At 43.5% G+C, this 18,249-nt stretch overlaps 1 protein-coding gene and 1 long non-coding RNA gene across 3 annotated transcripts in view; both read right to left on the reverse strand.

Moving 5' to 3' along the window:
* Nucleotides 1-268: 268 nt before the first annotated feature.
* Nucleotides 269-18,249, reverse strand: part of ssh2a (slingshot protein phosphatase 2a) — a 29,221-nt gene continuing 11,240 nt past the window's right edge. Inside the window, exons 1-14 of one of the 2 annotated variants that reach the window (XM_028045706.1) lie at nt 15,762-16,298; nt 10,263-10,375; nt 9,625-9,689; nt 9,161-9,282; nt 8,874-8,939; nt 8,643-8,708; nt 8,096-8,290; nt 5,578-5,671; nt 5,168-5,296; nt 4,866-4,912; nt 4,419-4,565; nt 4,148-4,348; nt 2,862-3,729; nt 269-2,063 (exon numbers count right to left, since the gene is read on the reverse strand). In XM_028045706.1, coding sequence (XP_027901507.1) covers nt 693-2,063; nt 2,862-3,729; nt 4,148-4,348; nt 4,419-4,565; nt 4,866-4,912; nt 5,168-5,296; nt 5,578-5,671; nt 8,096-8,290; nt 8,643-8,708; nt 8,874-8,939; nt 9,161-9,282; nt 9,625-9,689; nt 10,263-10,375; nt 15,762-15,991 — 3,714 coding nt within the window. In that variant the 5' untranslated portion in view covers nt 15,992-16,298 and the 3' untranslated portion in view covers nt 269-692. Of the gene's footprint in view, nt 2,064-2,861; nt 3,730-4,147; nt 4,349-4,418; nt 4,566-4,865; nt 4,913-5,167; nt 5,297-5,577; nt 5,672-8,095; nt 8,291-8,642; nt 8,709-8,873; nt 8,940-9,160; nt 9,283-9,624; nt 9,690-10,262; nt 10,376-15,761; nt 16,299-18,249 lie in introns of those variants that run through there. The other variant, XM_028045707.1, reaches the window with a different exon arrangement.
* LOC114161977 (uncharacterized) lies at nt 6,008-8,085 on the reverse strand. The gene is made up of 2 exons (XR_003599114.1): nt 7,614-8,085; nt 6,008-7,580 (listed from the first exon to the last, which is right to left on the reverse strand). It is a non-coding gene; the product is annotated as an uncharacterized LOC114161977 (long non-coding RNA).

Consider the following 18,249-nt stretch of genomic DNA (forward strand, 5'->3'; position numbering starts at 1 on the left):
GTTAAATGTCAAGAATCTAACATTTTAACCTGTATTATCAGCAGTTTTATATTTTTCTAATGCTGTATATTATCACCTTGACCAGTAGGGGGTGCTGATGCACTGCATTCATATAATTTCTCTTTCTTTAGAAGTTATTGGAGATTCTGTATTTGGACAGGAGATGAAAAATATACAAAATCATTTATTTCTTTTTACATAAAAAATAAATGTTTTCATTTTTTTCTTTAAAAAAGGCAAAGAATTAAAAAAAGAGAAAACAAACATGTCAGCTTTGTCCTGGTTTAATTAAAAATCTGAGTAAAGACAAGTCCAAAACCACAGAGACAAGTCTACTGAGAACAGTGCAAAACAAGCTTTCCCAGCGTAAGAAACGGATTTCAAATAAAAGACACAAAACTCACCAATGTGGTAAAGTGCATGTTGTGAAAAAAAGCAACTCCGGTTGCAGTTTTATAAACTTTGACCCGGCAGCAAGGGTCTCACAATGAAAACAGACTCTCCTTAAAAATAAAAACAGACATAAACAAACATGACGGAGTGCAAAGTTTGCACTACTTCAGTTTTATAGTTTGCACATTCATATAATATTACTGTGCTCCAGTTAAATCATCCAGTGGTTTACATGCATCATTTCTACCTCATACACCCCACACACAATCTTCATTCACACACACACATGCTCCAGGAGGTCACATGGTGTTGTAGAGCAGAGCGACGGCTCGTCTTCGCTCTGCGGACGCTTTGCGGCGTCTCGACGAGTGTCCCTTCCCCTGCTGAGAGGACGGAGACGTGCCGCTGCTGAGTCCGTCTGTCTCCGCCCCCTCGCTGTCTCTAGAGGAGGACGAGTGGGACGGGGGCAAAGGCGAGTCAACGGGGAACGGATTGAGAGAGAGAACTTTCTGCTTCTTCCAGCTGTCGTCTGGGTGGGACGAGTCCTGGCAGGACGACGACAATGAGGAGGAGGGTGGTCTCAGGTCCAGGTCGCAAAGGTCGTTAGCGGACAGCTCCAGGCAGTCCAGCTTGGCCAGAGATGCCGATCTCTTCATGAGGGACGGCGGCGTGAGGCCTGCCTGCCGCATGCGGGCCTCCAGCTCCAGGGTTCTCTGCCAGCTGGGCGGCGCGCCGAGACCCCTGCTCTCTGCTTTCTCTTTCCGCCGCTGTCTCACTGCCTCAGAACCTTTGGGACGTCCTGATTTGGTGTCCATCGTGTCCGTTAGTCCATCCCGTCCCACTCCGTCCTGCAGGAACGCCTGCAGCTCTCGCAGTGTCCGCTGGATGCGCTCCAACTCTCGGCTGCTCCTGGTCAGTCTGCTCTGGGCGTCGCAGCCCGGTCCACACCGCCGTCCACAGCCGTCCTGAGGACAGCCATCCGTCTCAGTCTCCTCCACCGTCACTCCGTCCAGGTTCAAAGCAGCTGGACGTTGTGTGCTTTGGCCGTGCGGCTGGTCCAGCCTGCTGGACCGGGCTGAGGTATGTAAAGATGATTGTAACTCAGCAGTGGAGGTCAGTGATGATGTCAGCATGATGTCAGCAGGAACTCGGCTGATGTGCGCATCAGGACAGTTGTTGGGCTCCTCTGTTTCTTTGGCCATGTTCTCTTCCTGAGTGAGTGTCTGCTCCGCTAGGTCCCGGGGGTCCAGCAGAGGAGGAAGCTCTGAGGTCAGGGAGCTCGGCGCCGACCGGACTGGAGGCGTTTCAGCGCCGGGTGATTGCAGTGGCGAGCGCTGGGCCGCCGCCTGCTCCAGCTCCAGCCTCAGCTTCTGCTCCAGCTGCTTGGTGGCACGGCGAACCGACCCCGCTTGCCGGTCGCTCGGCAACCAGGATGGAGAGGACGGAGGCGAGGAGCTGAGCGGGAGCAGTAGGGGTTCAGGTACCGCCTGGTGGTCCTGCTGGATGGGCTGGGAGCTAAGAGCGGACGAAGGGAGTGATGATGATGATGATGTTGAGGATGAAGGAGAAAAGGCGGAGTGTGATATGGCTTCAATCTCAATGACAATGTGGCGGACTGATATCCCGTTGTCATGGTGATAGAGATGGGTTTGGTCAAAGCCGTCCTCGGACTGCAGAGACATAAAGAGACGAAGAGAAAAAAACGCTTCAGTTCCACTGCAAGCAAAATGTTACACTTCACACATTTCTCCCAATTAAATTTCTATTCAGTTCCCCTTTTCTCTGATACTCCCAAATAAAATCCAGTGACAAAACTGAAGTCAGCTCAGTAAACTGTGTGTGACTTAGAAGTCCCATTTGGTTCGTCTAAAAACCTCGGTCTCGTTTTGGATGACGTGAACCCGCAGGCCGCTCAGAAAGCAGGAAGTGAAGTATAGAGCAAGACCGGAGTCCAGCACCAGTGGAACGGGTAACAAATAAAAAAAAGTGCCAAAGTTTCATGACAAAATGTGATAAAGTAAAACTCTTATGAATACTTTTGAAAGATATGGTAATAAACACCTCTGATGTGGTCCAGCTAAAAATAAAGCAGATGTACAACCAACAACACGATTATGACTGTAATTTACTGACAGGTCAGTGCTGACTGTTCCTCTGCTTTCCAGCAGGTGTCGCTGTGCTAAATGCTGCCTCTTGACTGCTCTGTTTCTGAAAAACAGAGCAGTAAAAAGTCAACTGGAACAACCAGCTGAGCCGAGGCTGCTGGGAAGCAGAGGGAACAGGAACAGACTTTTCTCTGCTGCTGAGTCAGCATGAAATCCAAATGTAGAAATATCTCACACACACTAATGTATGATTTGCATGAAATATTTACAGTCACACACACACCTCTTAATAAAGTGGTTGATTCTCATGAACACACTTTTTATAAATAGGACCATTTTGTTTAAAGAAAGAACGCTTCCCACCTGACTGCTCCCATCCTCCAGCTCCTCTTCACCTTTGACCTCTGCATCCCCCTCCTGCGCCGGTGCCGACCTCTGCTGTGGCTGCTCCGGTTCCTGAGCCAAACCCACAAACTTCTCCCTGGCGCTGAAGAAGTCGATGCTTTCAGAGCTGTGATTGGACGAGTCGTCAGAAGGGCTGTGATTGGGCGAAATGTCCGAGGTGCTTCTTGTTTGTGGTTCGCTGGGATTGTTGTTGTCGTCGTTCAGAGCGAGAGGTAGAGGGTGGGCAGTGGCGGGGCAGAGCAGGGTCTGTTCGCCGCTGGAGTCTGACGGAGATTCATGGAGTGCGTCAGAGTCGCCGGAACCCCGAATGAGAGCAGAGATTTCCTCTGAGCTGCGGGTCTCTGGGAAGCTGAGGGACGGCTCAACAGGTTTGCCTTTTTCTGAATCAGACAGGAGGGTGGGCGGAGCTCGGCGGTGGAGCTCAGGGGTCGGAGGCAAGATGTGGAGTGAAGGCGGCGGATGCGGCAGAGGCACTGGCACGGTAACGGCAACGCTCGCCCAGCTGTCCAGCTTCTCCTCCGGAATGACAGTGGCTGCTCGGGGTCTGGGGAGAGGAAGCCGGGGTCCCTCCTGGAGCGGCGAGTCCCCGACGCCGTTGGAGAGCGCGTGCAGATCGGCGCTGCGGGATTTGGCGTTGGGTTCAGCGCCGAGGGCCTGCAGGACAGCCACGCCCAGGAAGTGATGCAAGGAGGGGGAGGAGGTGGTGTTGTTGTTGTGGGAGTCGGCGCGGAGCAGCATCGGAGATGAAGGCATGCACATGGAGTCGGGGCGATCTGATAGGTCGCTGTCAGAGTGGGAACGCCACAGCTTGTTGTGCCTCTGTTTGCTTTGGAGGAAAACAAAAACAAGAGTTGATCAGTGTTTAAAGTAGAAATATAGAAGCAAGAGGATGGACGGATGCAGGAAAGAAAGATAAACATGATGAAAGGGTTTCTGGAGGCTTCACCAACTCACATTTAAGACTTTTTAAAACAATTATGAATGAAATTTAAGACACGTATCCCAACTGCAAAACCCCAAAATCATATGAAGTAATTTTGGTCTGCTTCTAGTACACTTGAAATGATATAAAACTAACTCACAAGTAACTTTTCAGCAAGATATATGAGCTGGTTTTGAGTCAATAATTCCATAATATTGATGAAAAAGTTCTTTTTCTACTGGTAGATTATTTCACTTGTGGGAAAAATGTCTCGATGGATGAATAAACGGCAGAGTGAAGGTTTGGACGCTGTAATGACTACCTGGCCAGCAGGATTCCCTGATACTCCTCCAGCTGCTTCATGAAGGACGGGTTGGGCTTGGTGACGGTGCGTCTCTCCTTCACGTAGTCGAAGGCCGTGTCTAGATCCCAGCCGTACTCCTTCATGGCGTAGGCGATGACCGTGGAGGCAGAACGGCTCACACCCATCTTACAGTGGACCAGACACTTGGCTCCAGCTTTCCTGTGGTCAGAAGCAGCTTTAGAGACCCACTCTACCACACGTTTACGAGTCATCTTGGTCGGACCCCTACTTGGCTTTGGTGATGAACTTGTACGTTTCGTTCCAGTATTCCAGCAGATTGGTGGCCTCCTCGTCATAAACTCTGATGTTGTGGTATTCAAACATTCCAGGGAAAAAGTTGTCGATTTCCCTGGTCACATTCAGGATGTAGCGCACGCTGCATTAGAGAGAGACGGAGAGGACGATCAATTTAAACCCAAAAAATAAATAAAAACACCAAGAGGAAGGAACCGATCTGTTTAATACGGGAACAAAACATTTGAAGCAAAGCTCTCCAAAGAGAAGCACTTAAGAGTTTGGTGCTCTCATAAGATTTAATTACTGCCGTGGATTTGCTCATTTGCTCTAGAAAATGTTCTCTCTTCAGTTATTAAAATTGAGTGACAGTGTGTGTTTTTTCTCAACTAATTACAGTTGTAAAATGCCTTAATTAGGTTAGAAGAGACCGGTCTCTTACCCGCTGTTCTGCAGCTCCTCCAGGTTGGAGGCGTTCCACTCAGAACCCTGCAGAGACATGGAACGGCATCAGTCAGTTCCCAGCAAAACTGTACAAAATAATCAGGTTCCCACATGTTCCTCAGGTCAAGTTTCAGTAGATAGTAGTTATTTTTTTACCTAATATCAGGGGATTCATATAAAACTTGATAAAATTGACATTTTTCAGACAGCAGGGACCTTGAATAACACATTCCAGGACAGAGTGTCAGTCTTATAACCTGGAATAAAGTCCACTATTCATCAAGGCTTCTGAAATCTCACCAGGAAGACGTGATCAAAGATTTCCGTAGGACTGTCCATCTGTCCCAGGATGACAATCATCTCGTTGTCTATGAACTCCTTAAACTCCCTCAGGTTGCACGCCATCTGCATCTCCAGCTCTGTTCGGATCTGGGAAAAGCAAAAATAAAAACAATAAAGTTAGAAAATGATATTCAAGATAAACTTGGTCTATAATGCATGTCATTTTTATTTAAAGACAAAGTAATGCATAAAGGAGATGTGGAGGGAAAATGACCCATCGTTTTTATTTTTTTTAGCCCCAAATTCTTTGATTCCTACAAATAAAATCTAGTGCAAACATCAGATGAGATTATTAACACAAGGTGTCATTACTGTAGTCAGGTACTTTAATAAATAAATTCTGCAGCTAAAACCTAAAGCTTTCCTACCTCCTTGCTGGTGACGTTCTCCAGGTCTTTCTGCATCATGATTTCTCTCAGGCGCATCTTGATCAGCCTCTCTGTGCGTTCCCTCTCTGTAGGCCTGCACACATCATGCAAATCCTTATGTTAAACCACCAAAGAAAAAAAAAAAAAACACAGAAAGAGATCCACCTTCTGGGTCACAACAGTGACCCATTGCCTTCTGCTTGTTCATTCATTTATTTTCACGGCCATAATGAGGGCCGTTGTCCCAAAAGAGAATCGCCACTTTGTCCGGTTCTCAGAAACGCAGAAGGAACAGACAATCAGGAGAGTGCGACCCGCCGGCAGATCCAAAACAAAGTCGTCTTGTTCAGAACGTCTGTTTCTGTCCGCTCTGCCAGGAGACGCGTTTAGCCTCTTGACGCCGCGCTGATGATACCAACAAGTAGCCTAATTACGTCTCTGGAGATAGAAACGGCTCAGCTCATCTATGTGTGCTTCCTCTTATGTTTTCCTTTTTACTTTGTTTTAACTTTTTAAGTATGAATTCCTCATTTAACATCCCAAAGGACAGTTTGTGTGCTTGCAAGAATCACAAATATATAAATAGCTTATTAAGAAATAAAGCTTAAGCGACTAACGTCCAGTGAATCTTTAACCTCTGAACAAGCCCTGACAAGACTGCAAAGGTTCTAACAGTGTCTGGCTATTAGCTGAGCATGGAAACAGTGTGAGGAACAAAAACAAACCCAGTTAGAGAGTGTGTCCGGTAAGTGACGATACAAGGAGTGGTTCTATTGAAGTGTGGAAATTTTATACTGCTTCCTTGAACTGAAGCTAGATAAGAGGCCTCCAGGTAATAACAGTAAAACGTGTGTGTCGAAGACAAAAACAAACCTCCCCAGATTTTACCGGGAAACCAGCTTATGTGTCAACAAACACTGGCAGCCCGTGGAGCATTGGCAGCCGCCTCCACAGAAAAAAAAAAAAAAAAAAAATCAGACGGAGACTCATAAAGTGCACGTGTGACATTTACGACACGATCATTCAAGGGCAAGCACGCCTTTGCCAAAGGCGAAGGGCGTCGAGTGTTTCTGGTCAGGTAGGTGGTAAACACACTTTTTTTATTGTCAGGTTTGAAAGTAACCAGCCAAACTAATTAAGCTCTGCCTGCCACCTGCCTCTGTCCGTTCCCCGTCTACCTTCCAGAGGGTCTGTCTGGATTTCATTTTTTCCAAAAGTAAATCGAGCCAGCGAATGGCTCAGCTATTTTCAACACTTGAGGGTCTGTGAGTTGAGAGAGACGCTGCGACTCGGTGGCAGGGCGTGTGACTCCACCAGCTCGGACGGGAAATTCCCTGCTGTTAGCAAAGACATGGGGCATCATTTCTTTAGTGCCCTTTACTTTCTAAGGTTTCTTTCTTTAGAAAACTGTTTTATGGCCAGTGTCATGCATAATAAAGATCTGAACTTTCTACCTGTCAGGAAAGCATCATCCAGCTACAGAGAAACTCCCCCATCTTTCCTTGAAGCCTAATCATGTTCTCCTAAAAAGTGCCTCTGCAATGCATTTACACGTGTCGGGGTCAGAGTTCACACCGCCGCTCTAATGATAGCTCCCACATTTTCTGTTGTCAAAGCAGCATATTTCATAAGTTCACAGAGGAAACTCCTACATTACAGAATGTCCATGGATCTTTCTACGTTTTATTGTATTACGACCAGAACTTAGTGTAATAGGATTTATGTGCTAAACCAACATGAATCCTTTCTTTCTGAAAAGTGTGGCGTGCATTTAAAATTAAAACTCACTCAATTAGTGCTGAAATGATTAATTGTGATGAAAGGATTGTTGAAACAATGGTCAACTAATGAAATCAATTAATCATTAACTGGAGCTTACAGACTCAAAATAGGTCAATTGCTGAAAGAACAAAAAAAAAATAGTACAAACAATATTTACATTTTACATTCAAGATGTAAATATGTTCAACACAGAACTCATTAAGTGACAGTTTTAGCATCACCTGGTTCAGACAATCTCTTAGTTTTAGCATCACCTGGTTCAGACAATCTCTTATTAAATAACTTTTGCTATCCATTTATTAATCACTTAATCCAAAAGATAATCAGCAGATCAGCCCTACATAGTATTGATTTTAAGTCAAACGGAAAGAAATGAGTTTCTCACACGTTAATGTTAAAAATAATGGCTAATAAAGTAAGTTAATTTTGTTGAGCTTCGGTACAATAACAACAAGGCATTCTGATTCCTACGTGGTTAACTGGAAAATCTGCACATTTTTTATGCAATTAACTGTCATCAGATTCTCACACCTGAGCTGTGGAATCTCTGAAGCTCCTCCAGAGCTACCATGGACCACTTAACTGTTTTTCTGTCTGTTGTAATGTGACAAATTCACAAAACATTCAAGCTATATAACCACTTCCGCAAAGTATAATATAGTCATTAGGAGAAAAAAACTTTTTGTTTCTGTGAATCTATTTCAGATTTCAGAGTCTATGCTTCTGTTCCACTCACAGGTCTGTGAAGAGGATGGGTGAGTTGGCACGGTGCGATTCGACATCCTGCATGGCGTTCCATTCGTTGACACAAAACTGGCTGGAAGAGACTCTGCTCTGGTAGTAGCTGACCCAGGTCAGGAACAGGCTCCCTGGGTAATAGTTGTGGCAGCGAGCCACCTCGCAAGCTTTGTGCAGCGACTGCAGGGCGGACCTGGCGGCAACAAAAAGAGGAAGATTTCCCCATGAGCCTCAAGACGGAGTACAAATGTTTAATGTTTCGACACCAGAATGATCAAAGCTTTGTCCGGAGACATGGCTGTACTGTGCTGAGCTGAGGGTTCAATGAGAGGATGTTGAAGGAAGAAGGAAGAGCAGAGGGATAACAACATGAGGAAATGAGGAGTCCGCACTGGCATGTGTACGAGAGAAGAGTGGGAAACTGAGAAACAGCAAGACCAAAAAGAAGAAGGAAGATAAGAAAAAAACTGAAGGAGGTCAAAGTGAAAAAGGGCAGCACAGTGTGTTCTGAAGACATCAAGTATTTAAAGACAGAAGTTACTCACCACATGGCTTGGACAGACACCGGCTTGAAGACATGAACCCTGTTCACCGTTGACACACTAAAGCCTCTGCAGAGACACAGAATTAACAGATTATAAGACAAGACGCCATGTAAGCAGAAGAGCTTCAAGTAAGACCTGCAAGTTAAAACACAGTCCTTAGCAGTCAGTGGGCTGAACCTGGGGGAAGAGGGGGGCAGAGACAGGAAGCATGGCGTAGGTGTGGCGACTTACCCGTCTCCGTCCAAGTGAATCAGAGTGTCGCTCCACAGAGGTAAAACCAGCCCCACCGTGCAGCAGCTGCAGGGAGACATCAATAAACACATCACTGGTTAGTCTGATGGGCAGCAGCAAATTTATAACTAAAAACTGGTGCTTTATGGGTACAGGAGGAAAGTCCAATGTAAACAAGCACAGACAGATGGAAAACAGAGCTGTGCCCTCAAAACGAGCTGAAGTCTCTGCTGAGCTGTTGCCCTAACACTAAAACCATAGTGGTATACTGTTGCCATGGTACTGACCTATCCGAGGAGACGAAGTCTATGCCGAGCACGATGCTCTCCTCTGTATCCTGCCTGCCGTTGGTGGAGACCACCACCATGTAGCGGGTCACCTGAGGGTAGGCGCTCTCCAGACGCACTGCCTGCGAGGACAGATGGAAAACAGTAACCAAGACATGAGAAACAAGTTGTTTCTGTTTTGATTTCATACATAACACTGGCTTAGAGGCGCATTTTAAACTGCACTATAAGGTTTGTACCATCTTTTACGGTGTGAAGGACAAGTAAATGTACTACCCTTCTTTTCTCCAAGCATTGTCTTTTCTTACATTTGGTTTACACCCAAGCCAGGTTTCAGTTCTTTATGGCACCCAACAAAGAAGTGAAACCCGGCACTGACGTACGCTGTGACTGATCATACTGTCAACCTGCCGCAGTGCTGGGATGTTTGGTTTTAAGGTGGTTCGATGTGGCATGTTACTGACCAGTCGGATGGTGTCCTCAGGCCGCAGCACAGTAAACATGGTCTGAAGATGTTTCTGGAGGTCTCCTGGAGGATGAAAAAAAGAAAATTTTAGACAATTAGCTTTGGTTTCAGTTTACTTTGGATACTAATCCAAGGATTAGAAAACAAAGAGAAACATAAAACCCATGACAATGTGTCAGTTCCTCTGAGGAAGAAATTCACAACAGAGTCTTCTACATATTAGTCTATTTCTACGCAGAAACAAATTAAATGCTTAAACGCAATATACAAATAGAGTTACAAAAGATATCTAAAAAATATCTGATTAAAAGACCAAGTCTGTAAAACACTGTTTAAAGTTAAAACCAAACATTAGACTGCACTTTATTACAAGACTGTGCAGCTTGAATATCAAGCACTTACAAGTACTTTATACAGAAACAAGAACTTTCCAAACCTTGAAAACATCTCATTGAAATTCAAGCATTTTCAAGGATTTCAAGAACACTTATGAACCCTGCCACATACAACAAGCAGAAAATAGATGTAAACTCTTTCAAATGAGTTCAGTTATCTGAAGAAACTGCAGCTGTGTTTCATGTGTGTGTTTGTGTGTTGGGGGTGTGCGCGCGCGTGTGTGTGTGCACAAGTTTGTACCCGTATGCTTGTTCCTGCACTGGCTGATACGAGGTGCAGAGTTGGACGTAGGGCTTTTCCCCCTGGGGAGGAAGAGGGCTGCACCTTTCACTGTGAGGAAACTCTCACTGATGCTGGAACAGAACAGAACAGAACGAAGAAAAATGAGACAAGGACAGGAAGCTGAAACGCCACTCGATCTAATCACATTACAGATCTGAGGTGAAACCTAAGTAACCATTAAAGATCACGTTTGTAATCCTCCACACATGCTGTCCCTAGCTTCACAAAAAAACAAGCGTGAGCTGGGGACCTGTAATAGGGCCGGTTTTGTCACGGGTCACAATGCGCCATTCAGCCCTGCGGGCCGTGCCTCCCAAAATCCCAGCATCGTCACGCCGATGCTGGCAAAACAAGAACCGAGCCCCAACGTGAACTCAGAACACAATGTTCCCTGCTCCTCCACACAGCTGGATTACACTGACAGAGTCTAACGGCGCTAACAGCTGCCAGTAGGGAGGGACGGGAGGGGAGGAAGACTGGGAGGAGAGCAGGGGTCCAGGAGGGAAGACGGCGCGAGAAAGAGCCCTCCTCCACAAGATAAGAGTGGGCTTGAATGAAACCGGGTTTGGTTCTTCTCTAATCTTATTAAGTGTGACTGAGGTCACTTCACTGAGAAGGACACATCATAAAGTGAGGTGAGGGTTTTACACTAAACTTAAAACAGCATGTTGGGAATGCATGAGTCACTCCATCACACCTATAAAACAGGCCTTTTCGTGCTTATAGTATAGACAGGACCAATAATCCTGCATTATAGATGTTGAGTAAGATGTTACAATCTGGCCGGCAGACTCAGCATTCCTGGCATTCTAGCTTTACCTCAGAGAAAGTGATGGATGGAACCGTCTTTACAATATTGACTTTTTTGGAGTTTCAAACAGATTCTATAACAACAAGCTGCCGTTCTGATTCTACAGATACTCGAGCAGCCTCATCCATGCTAACCAGCTAAACCGTCATCTTTTCTGCAGAAACTTGATGATTTTGAACAAAATGTAACATCAATTTCTTGTTTCATAATTGTAACTGTATTATGTTTTTATGATGCAAAGCCCTTGGAACTGTCAGCACACTTGTTGCTGAAATGTGCAGCACAAATAAACTTGACTTCACTAGAAACAGACTTCCTTTCCAGTTATTTCCTGAATATTTTAGCGACTCAACCAGCGGTGACGACATTTTCAACACGTCAAATGTGATTAGAGTTTACCCTGCAGCTCTCTCTCCATACTGCTTGCTACTGTAGCAAGAGCACAAACTGATTGATGGAGCAGACAGACCGGTTCCACTTGGAATAAAAAAAAAAAAAAAAAAACGGTTTCGTAGCCTCCGGGTGTAGGAACTAATGAGACCACACATGCATAAAGCGCAGTTCAGCAGGTGTCATCGGTTGTAGGTGATGACATCAAGTCAAGATATTTGGCGTGCTTCTTGTGACGTGTTTAGGAGGATTTATTTGACAGTAAAACACAGTGACGAATAAAACATTTAGCCTTTGGCTGCGATGACGCACTCAATGAACCACATGCAAGCCATCAGGTTTATGTCACTTTACTCCTGCCCCCCAAATAAAAAATAAGAATGGTGATGTAGTCAATTCAACTTCCTGACATCCATTTCATTTCTCTTCCATCCAGTAAACCTTCCTGAGTTTGGTGATAATCTGGAGACAACAGACACATGCGAACAAAACCACAGCTTTGTGCTGAGCTCATTTCCTGTAACCCACCCACCCTTGACCCAGCTGTTTCCTCTCTCTCTCTCCTCTCTCATATTTTCCTTTACTTCCTGCAAGTTTGTCCCACTTTTTATCTTCCGTCCTTTTCCTGCCCCTACTGTATTATCTCCCGCTGCGGTCTCACTCCTGACTAATGTACTGTACTTGGCGTCGGCCGCGTATAAACTGGGCTATGGGGCAATGTCATTTGTAATGCAGCACTCCTGCTCTCCCTGAAAATCTCCCATGGAGGCGCATACATACGTTTTTACACCTGCAGAAAGAAACAGAGAAAGCGAAACGTAAGCTGGATGCTTGGAGAAGTGACGGCTGTGACAGACTCTCGAATGAAGGGTTAAAAAAGAGCAGTCCTTTAAAATTTGACTGTGTGGACACATGGAGATGGCACAAAAATAAAGAACAATAACTTGTTTGATAATTGCGGATTACTAGAATAACTTCTGTAAATGGTGTCCATCTCCACTTTCATATAAGTGGGACTGAATTATGTACCCACAACCCAAATGAAGGATAAAAATGTGATAGTTATTTAAAACTTGCAGTTTCAAGGATAAAAAACAAACAAACATTAAAGCTAAAAAGTCCCCCTCTATATGTTGTTGCTCACTGCTGACCAGCTGGCTGAAAGAAATGTAATACATATTTATTAGACTTGCAAAAATAGCAATTGGTCTGTTTGGAAATTTATCATGATCAACTGTCATGAATTGTTTGTTGAAATAATCAGTAATTAATTTAGTAATCGATTCATCATTAACTTAAGCATGCAGACTCAAAAAATTGACATTTAAAAGAAAAAAACATACTCAGCAGAAATAAAAAGCTGTACAACAAATCTACATGTTGGAGTCTTTTTTGAATTAGATTAATTATGCATTTAAGAAAAACAAAACTGCCTGTAAACATATTCTACACAAAACTCCTCAAGTTGCCTGTGTTTAGAGTCACCTGGTGTTTATTTAAAAAAGGAATTGAAATATTTATTTGCCTCTTTCTACGTGTTTCAACACTGTAAAGAAAGGCTTAAGTGGTTAAATGTAAAATTGTAAAATCTGCAGAATGCGCTTTTGTTTTATCTGATCAATTAATGGAATAAACATTTACTAAAATAATTGTTAGTTTTTGCCCTACAGTATTTTTTATCCCAATGTGAGAATATCCCAAGGTCTCCTGCTCAGTCAAAAGCCAGTCATCCAGGGGATGAGAAGAGGGCACCAAGTTCATTGAAAATGCTCTGGACATATGCAGCATGTAAAGCAGCAGCAGGCTTTGCAGGGTGGAGGATAAAGAAAGAAGACCCAGTCAGTCCAGAATGAGCGGGTCATGCGTTTGGCTTTTAACCAACCCCGACTCTGGACTGAAGTGAGGCGGCAGGCTTGTTAGGGCAACGGCCAGACACAATCCTCACTATGTAAGGACCACACCGCATAGTGGGCAGATAACTGGGTGACCCCCTCCTCCTGCTCCTGCCCATATTAGTCACTGTGGAGAGGAGAGAGCGGGATATATATAGGGCCTGGCTCTATACGGCGGCAGGCCCTGCTATGGCCTTATGAGTTTGAACCCGAGGCAAATACAACCCATAGCAAAGACAAGAGATGTCTGCCTAATGGAGAATATGTAACATGCACAAGGACAGGAAGATAAATAAATAAAATTATATGTATTGTCCAAGTAACTAAAAAAGGGGGACTGAAAAAAACATCAACATCAACATCAGTTAATGTTAGTTAAACATCAACAGGAGATAGAGAGAAGTGGGTACAGGAGAAGACATGGGTGATAAAGGGAGAGTTGTCAAACCGGGTCAAACTAAAAATAGCTTCCATTAACTGTTAGCTTGCAACACAAACACTGATTTTTGCTCGACACGGTGAAGAAAATCAGAAAATCTAAAAGGTCCGCAGATCCTACAGCCTGTGATGCGTCACACGCACTGCAGGAACAGACAAAGAGGATCAAGCAATGGAACCTTTAACCAGTGGCTGAAATTCCTCAGAATATTTCCTGAACTTCCTCATTGAGGCTTTTCTGTTTACCTTGCGAGCTGCGCACAGTAACACTACCCCACAGGTGAAGCGGAAGAAAGGTTTCATGGGTATTTCTAAAATTGGCAGGATAATAGTGACACTCCGGATGCAAAGGAATCACAGGTAACACTTAACTCCAGGGACAGACCCTGGAATTATAATTACCAATTAAGGTGCTGCTTGAACATTATTCCACCTAATAACTCAGGTTTTGAGTACGTCATCAACGTCAGCAGTTTCCGAAGTTGAGCATGCGACTTTAGTGCTTTTATTCCTGTAGGTTAAACAAGGAATATAGAACAGGTAAGAACTGCAGCAGGTGGACAGAGTGTAGACTCCACTAGAAACATCCAACAACATCACAAAACCGTCTCTAATTTCTAAACAAAAACATACAGTATCTTCAGTGCAAGGTAAAGTATTTCTGACATAAAAACAAACAGAATATTTGGACCAAACACACTTTAAATTCTCACATCTGCTGTTGCTTTGCAAACATGTGACTGCCAGTACATGGTGTGTCTTGCACCAGCGTCTTCCCATAAACGTCCTTAAGCAAACTTGCATTGAGAAAAAAAGTTTCCCTAAAAAGCGGTTGCAGCCCCAATAAACGCTAAATGTCCAATTTTCTCAACCACCACACCGCCATGAGCTAAACAGCTGAAAAACAATGCAACCGTGACACACGATTGCATTGCATCGATTCCATGCAAGTAACTGCAAAAGGCTACTGAAAGCCCCATAGCATACACCTGAAACAAGTTGGTGCTGATAAAAAAACTGCCACACTAATCATTTTTATTGATTTCTATTGATTCATTTGTGGTTCTCCAACTTTGCAAGGCTTATCAGAGCCAGCACTGCATGAGTGTTTGGAAATGTTAGAACATGCTAGCCTTTGATCTGTTCTGAAGGGCAGACCACATGTACAAATCAACTAAATCATTTCTTACATATCTCCAACTAAAACAAACACTGACCTCTGCAGACACAGCAGGATTGAAGATAAACCTACAGCTGCTCTAGACAGAGCCAACGTAGTTTCAAATGTTCCAAGTGTGTGACTTTAGTCTATTAGGATTTCACTGAGTGAGATGCTCTCCAGATGATTTTAGTCTCCACAATACAGTATCAAACAGTGAGTCACAGGTTGAGCAAGACTGGACCTTAATCTCCATTTAACAACTACTGCAAGTTTCAAGATCAAACGATATCCTCCACCCAAAGCCAAACAAAGAGCTGAGGAGCAGAAAATGCCCCTGATAATCTCTTGATGTGGCAATCAGATGATAACTGCTTATAAAAAGTACATTATTAGTCACAAAACATCCATGTTTTGTTAAGTATGTTTGAATTCCTTCAACAGGTTGGATGATTCATTAGACCTGGGAAGCACCAATATGTCTTTGTTAGGTCAAAAGAAAGCTCAGCGATGAGTAAAAGCTACTACATCATCAGGAAATAGACTGCTCTCATATTGCAAAACTGTTATATGCAACAGCTCATTGTGTCAAAATCAATACGGGAAAAAAAAAGTCAGCCTTTATTTTAAAACTATCCAAATCTAAATTGATTTAAATCTAAGTAGTACATTAAACAATTAATTGTTCAGTTTAATTTAATTCATTTAACTTGACCACTTTCCAACTATAGGGGATGATATACAGTCTTGCCTCTGATTGAACTTACAACTGGTTGATCTGATTTTTGGACACCACGGCGTCGTCGTTAAAGTAGGGCACCATCTTCGCCCCGCAGCAGGAGCAGAAGCTGACCGCCGAAGAGCTCTCAGAGCCGGACATCGTTCCGAGGGTCATGTCGGTGGCTGGAGGGTGGAGGGACGGGTCAAGGAGAGGAGGAGAAGAGGCGTCAGGTGCTCTCGGTCGGAGGAAAAGCTTCTGCTCCTCTTTCACAGTCATGTGCTCCCACGACCCAAGAGTTCAAGCGAGTGGAGTTTTCTTGTGAAAGTGGCGAAATCTTCCCCGAAACCAGTACCAAAAAAAAAAAGAAAAGTCGTAAACTCTGTTGCAATAAATTAAACAGGGAGACTATATGTTGCGTTGTGTCTCCTTGTCGCCGAAAGTTGAGTCTGGTTGTCCATCATTTCCACACACACAAAAAAAAGTTCAATATTAAACTGACTTCTGAGGCGTTTTGTCGACATACTTCATTTCTGTTACATCAGAAACTCCGTCACCTTATACAGTACTGAGACATATGACTTGGTTGAGTCTACTCTCAGCAGGGAAGTCAGAGAGGAGGGGAAAGGAGGCGGAGCATCGCACATGTGCTTTTGGGAAAAACGAGGAGCCAATGAGGAGACGAAAGAGGAAGCCCCGCCCACACCCAGTAGGAACTCAGCATGGACAACTGATAAAGCAAAACAGCTCTTCACAAAACAATCGCAAACTTGCTGCTTTCGCTTGAGATGTATTATACCGTCTAGTTCCTCCTCTTTGATTCACTGTGTACGTATCAGGAATACTTTGTTAGGAGAAAAGCTGGGTAGTTTTAGTTCACCACATGTCCCATTGTTGCTGATCTATAGTTTATTAAAGTGCCAAAAGACTGGAGTGGTTTGGGTTCAGGACTTTGACTTTGGCCATTCCAACACAACCGTATTTTATTTTAAACCATTTTATTGTAGGTCTGAATTTATTGCAATCTCTTATAGGCTCTAACAGTTTTCGTTTATCATTTTTGTTTCATAAACCCCTGATATTGGCTCCAATACCATGTCTTTCATTAACTTTTAAGCGTAAATGATGAATTTCTTTTTTATAAAGGCTTAAATTATAAACAACAGTTTTGGAATGCAAAATTCTAAAACAGATTGACACTAATCCTAACAAGTTTTTATTATGCTATTTGCTTTTCAGCGGTGAACTACAGTAGGTGCTTTAGTTTTTCAGCAAGTCTTTATATTACTTTCATAAATATGGAAAGTACTCATTCAAAAATCCTAAAATTACAGATGTTAGCAACTTTACAATAAAGCTAAATTTTAATAAATCCTCAAAAAAAGTTATACCCTTTCCCCCCTAATGCATCAAGTAAGTTTTGTGACTACAGAAAATGTATATTTAATGACAGCAGGGGCAGAACTGGCTCTTCAAAAACTTTGCCAAAACCCTGTGTTTATATTTTTATTTTCTGAAAAATGCTCAGTGGGATGTTGAAAGCTTGGTATATTCCTTGCTAACATAACCCTGATAGATTCTTTCAAATGAATACGTTGAATCTGAATTTTATTTAGGACTATCAGAGTAAATAGGATAAATACAATTGCACACCATACTTTTCAGATTTGAAAAAAACAAAACATCCTCACTTTAGAAAAACTGTGCTTCAAACAAAAAGTAAAAAAAAAAATAATAAGGGATATGTTAGCTATTGAGTAAGTACAAATCCTTTATGTGATGATGTTGCCAACAGTCACTCAGCTGATCAAGTGGCTTGGTAACAGAGGGAGTCAATTTGGGGTGTAATTATAATTATGATAATGTAATATAGTGAATTAAATCCACATGGGTTGTTGAGGTTGCAGTCAGACTTCAATTGCCCCTCCACCCATTTCTCATAACACACAAACCTTGTGGTTTGGTTGCATAAGGAAAGAGAACAAATGAGAAACAGACTCAACTTATTGAGCCACTGCAGCAGTGAGCATGTGCAATCCTGGATGAAGAGGAGAAGAACTGGAGTTGGAGAACGTGTCTTGGACCGATAGACCCCTACATCATAGTTGCCTCACATATAAACTGAGATACTCCATGAGATGTAATGTTTGGTCTCCTTTTATGGCCAATTCAACATTTTATTTTCCACAGGCATGCCAGCATGTGTGGTTTTATGTAAGCTGACAGCAATCTGGAAACACAGTAAAACCCCAGGCTTCATTATTTTCACACCAATGTGTGCCAAGTGTCCTAAACTGTAAACTAAAACCATCTGCAGCAGATGACCTGTTGACTAGCTGGTGGAGCTGGACTTCAGAACACTGAGGGAGTAGCTCAAGTTTGCAAATAATCCGTCGGAGAAGTTATCCATCAGAAGTCTGACCCAATGAAACGGATCACTGTTAGGAATGCTAATAGTTTTCTGATCTACCGAGAAAATCTTTGGCTCAGGAGTTGGTGCTTTCCAGGATACTGTTATAGTTTTCTGTGAGGTCTGG

Source organism: Xiphophorus couchianus, chromosome 18 (assembly GCF_001444195.1).
Source record: "Xiphophorus couchianus chromosome 18, X_couchianus-1.0, whole genome shotgun sequence".
Taxonomy (NCBI): Eukaryota; Metazoa; Chordata; class Actinopteri; order Cyprinodontiformes; family Poeciliidae; genus Xiphophorus; species Xiphophorus couchianus.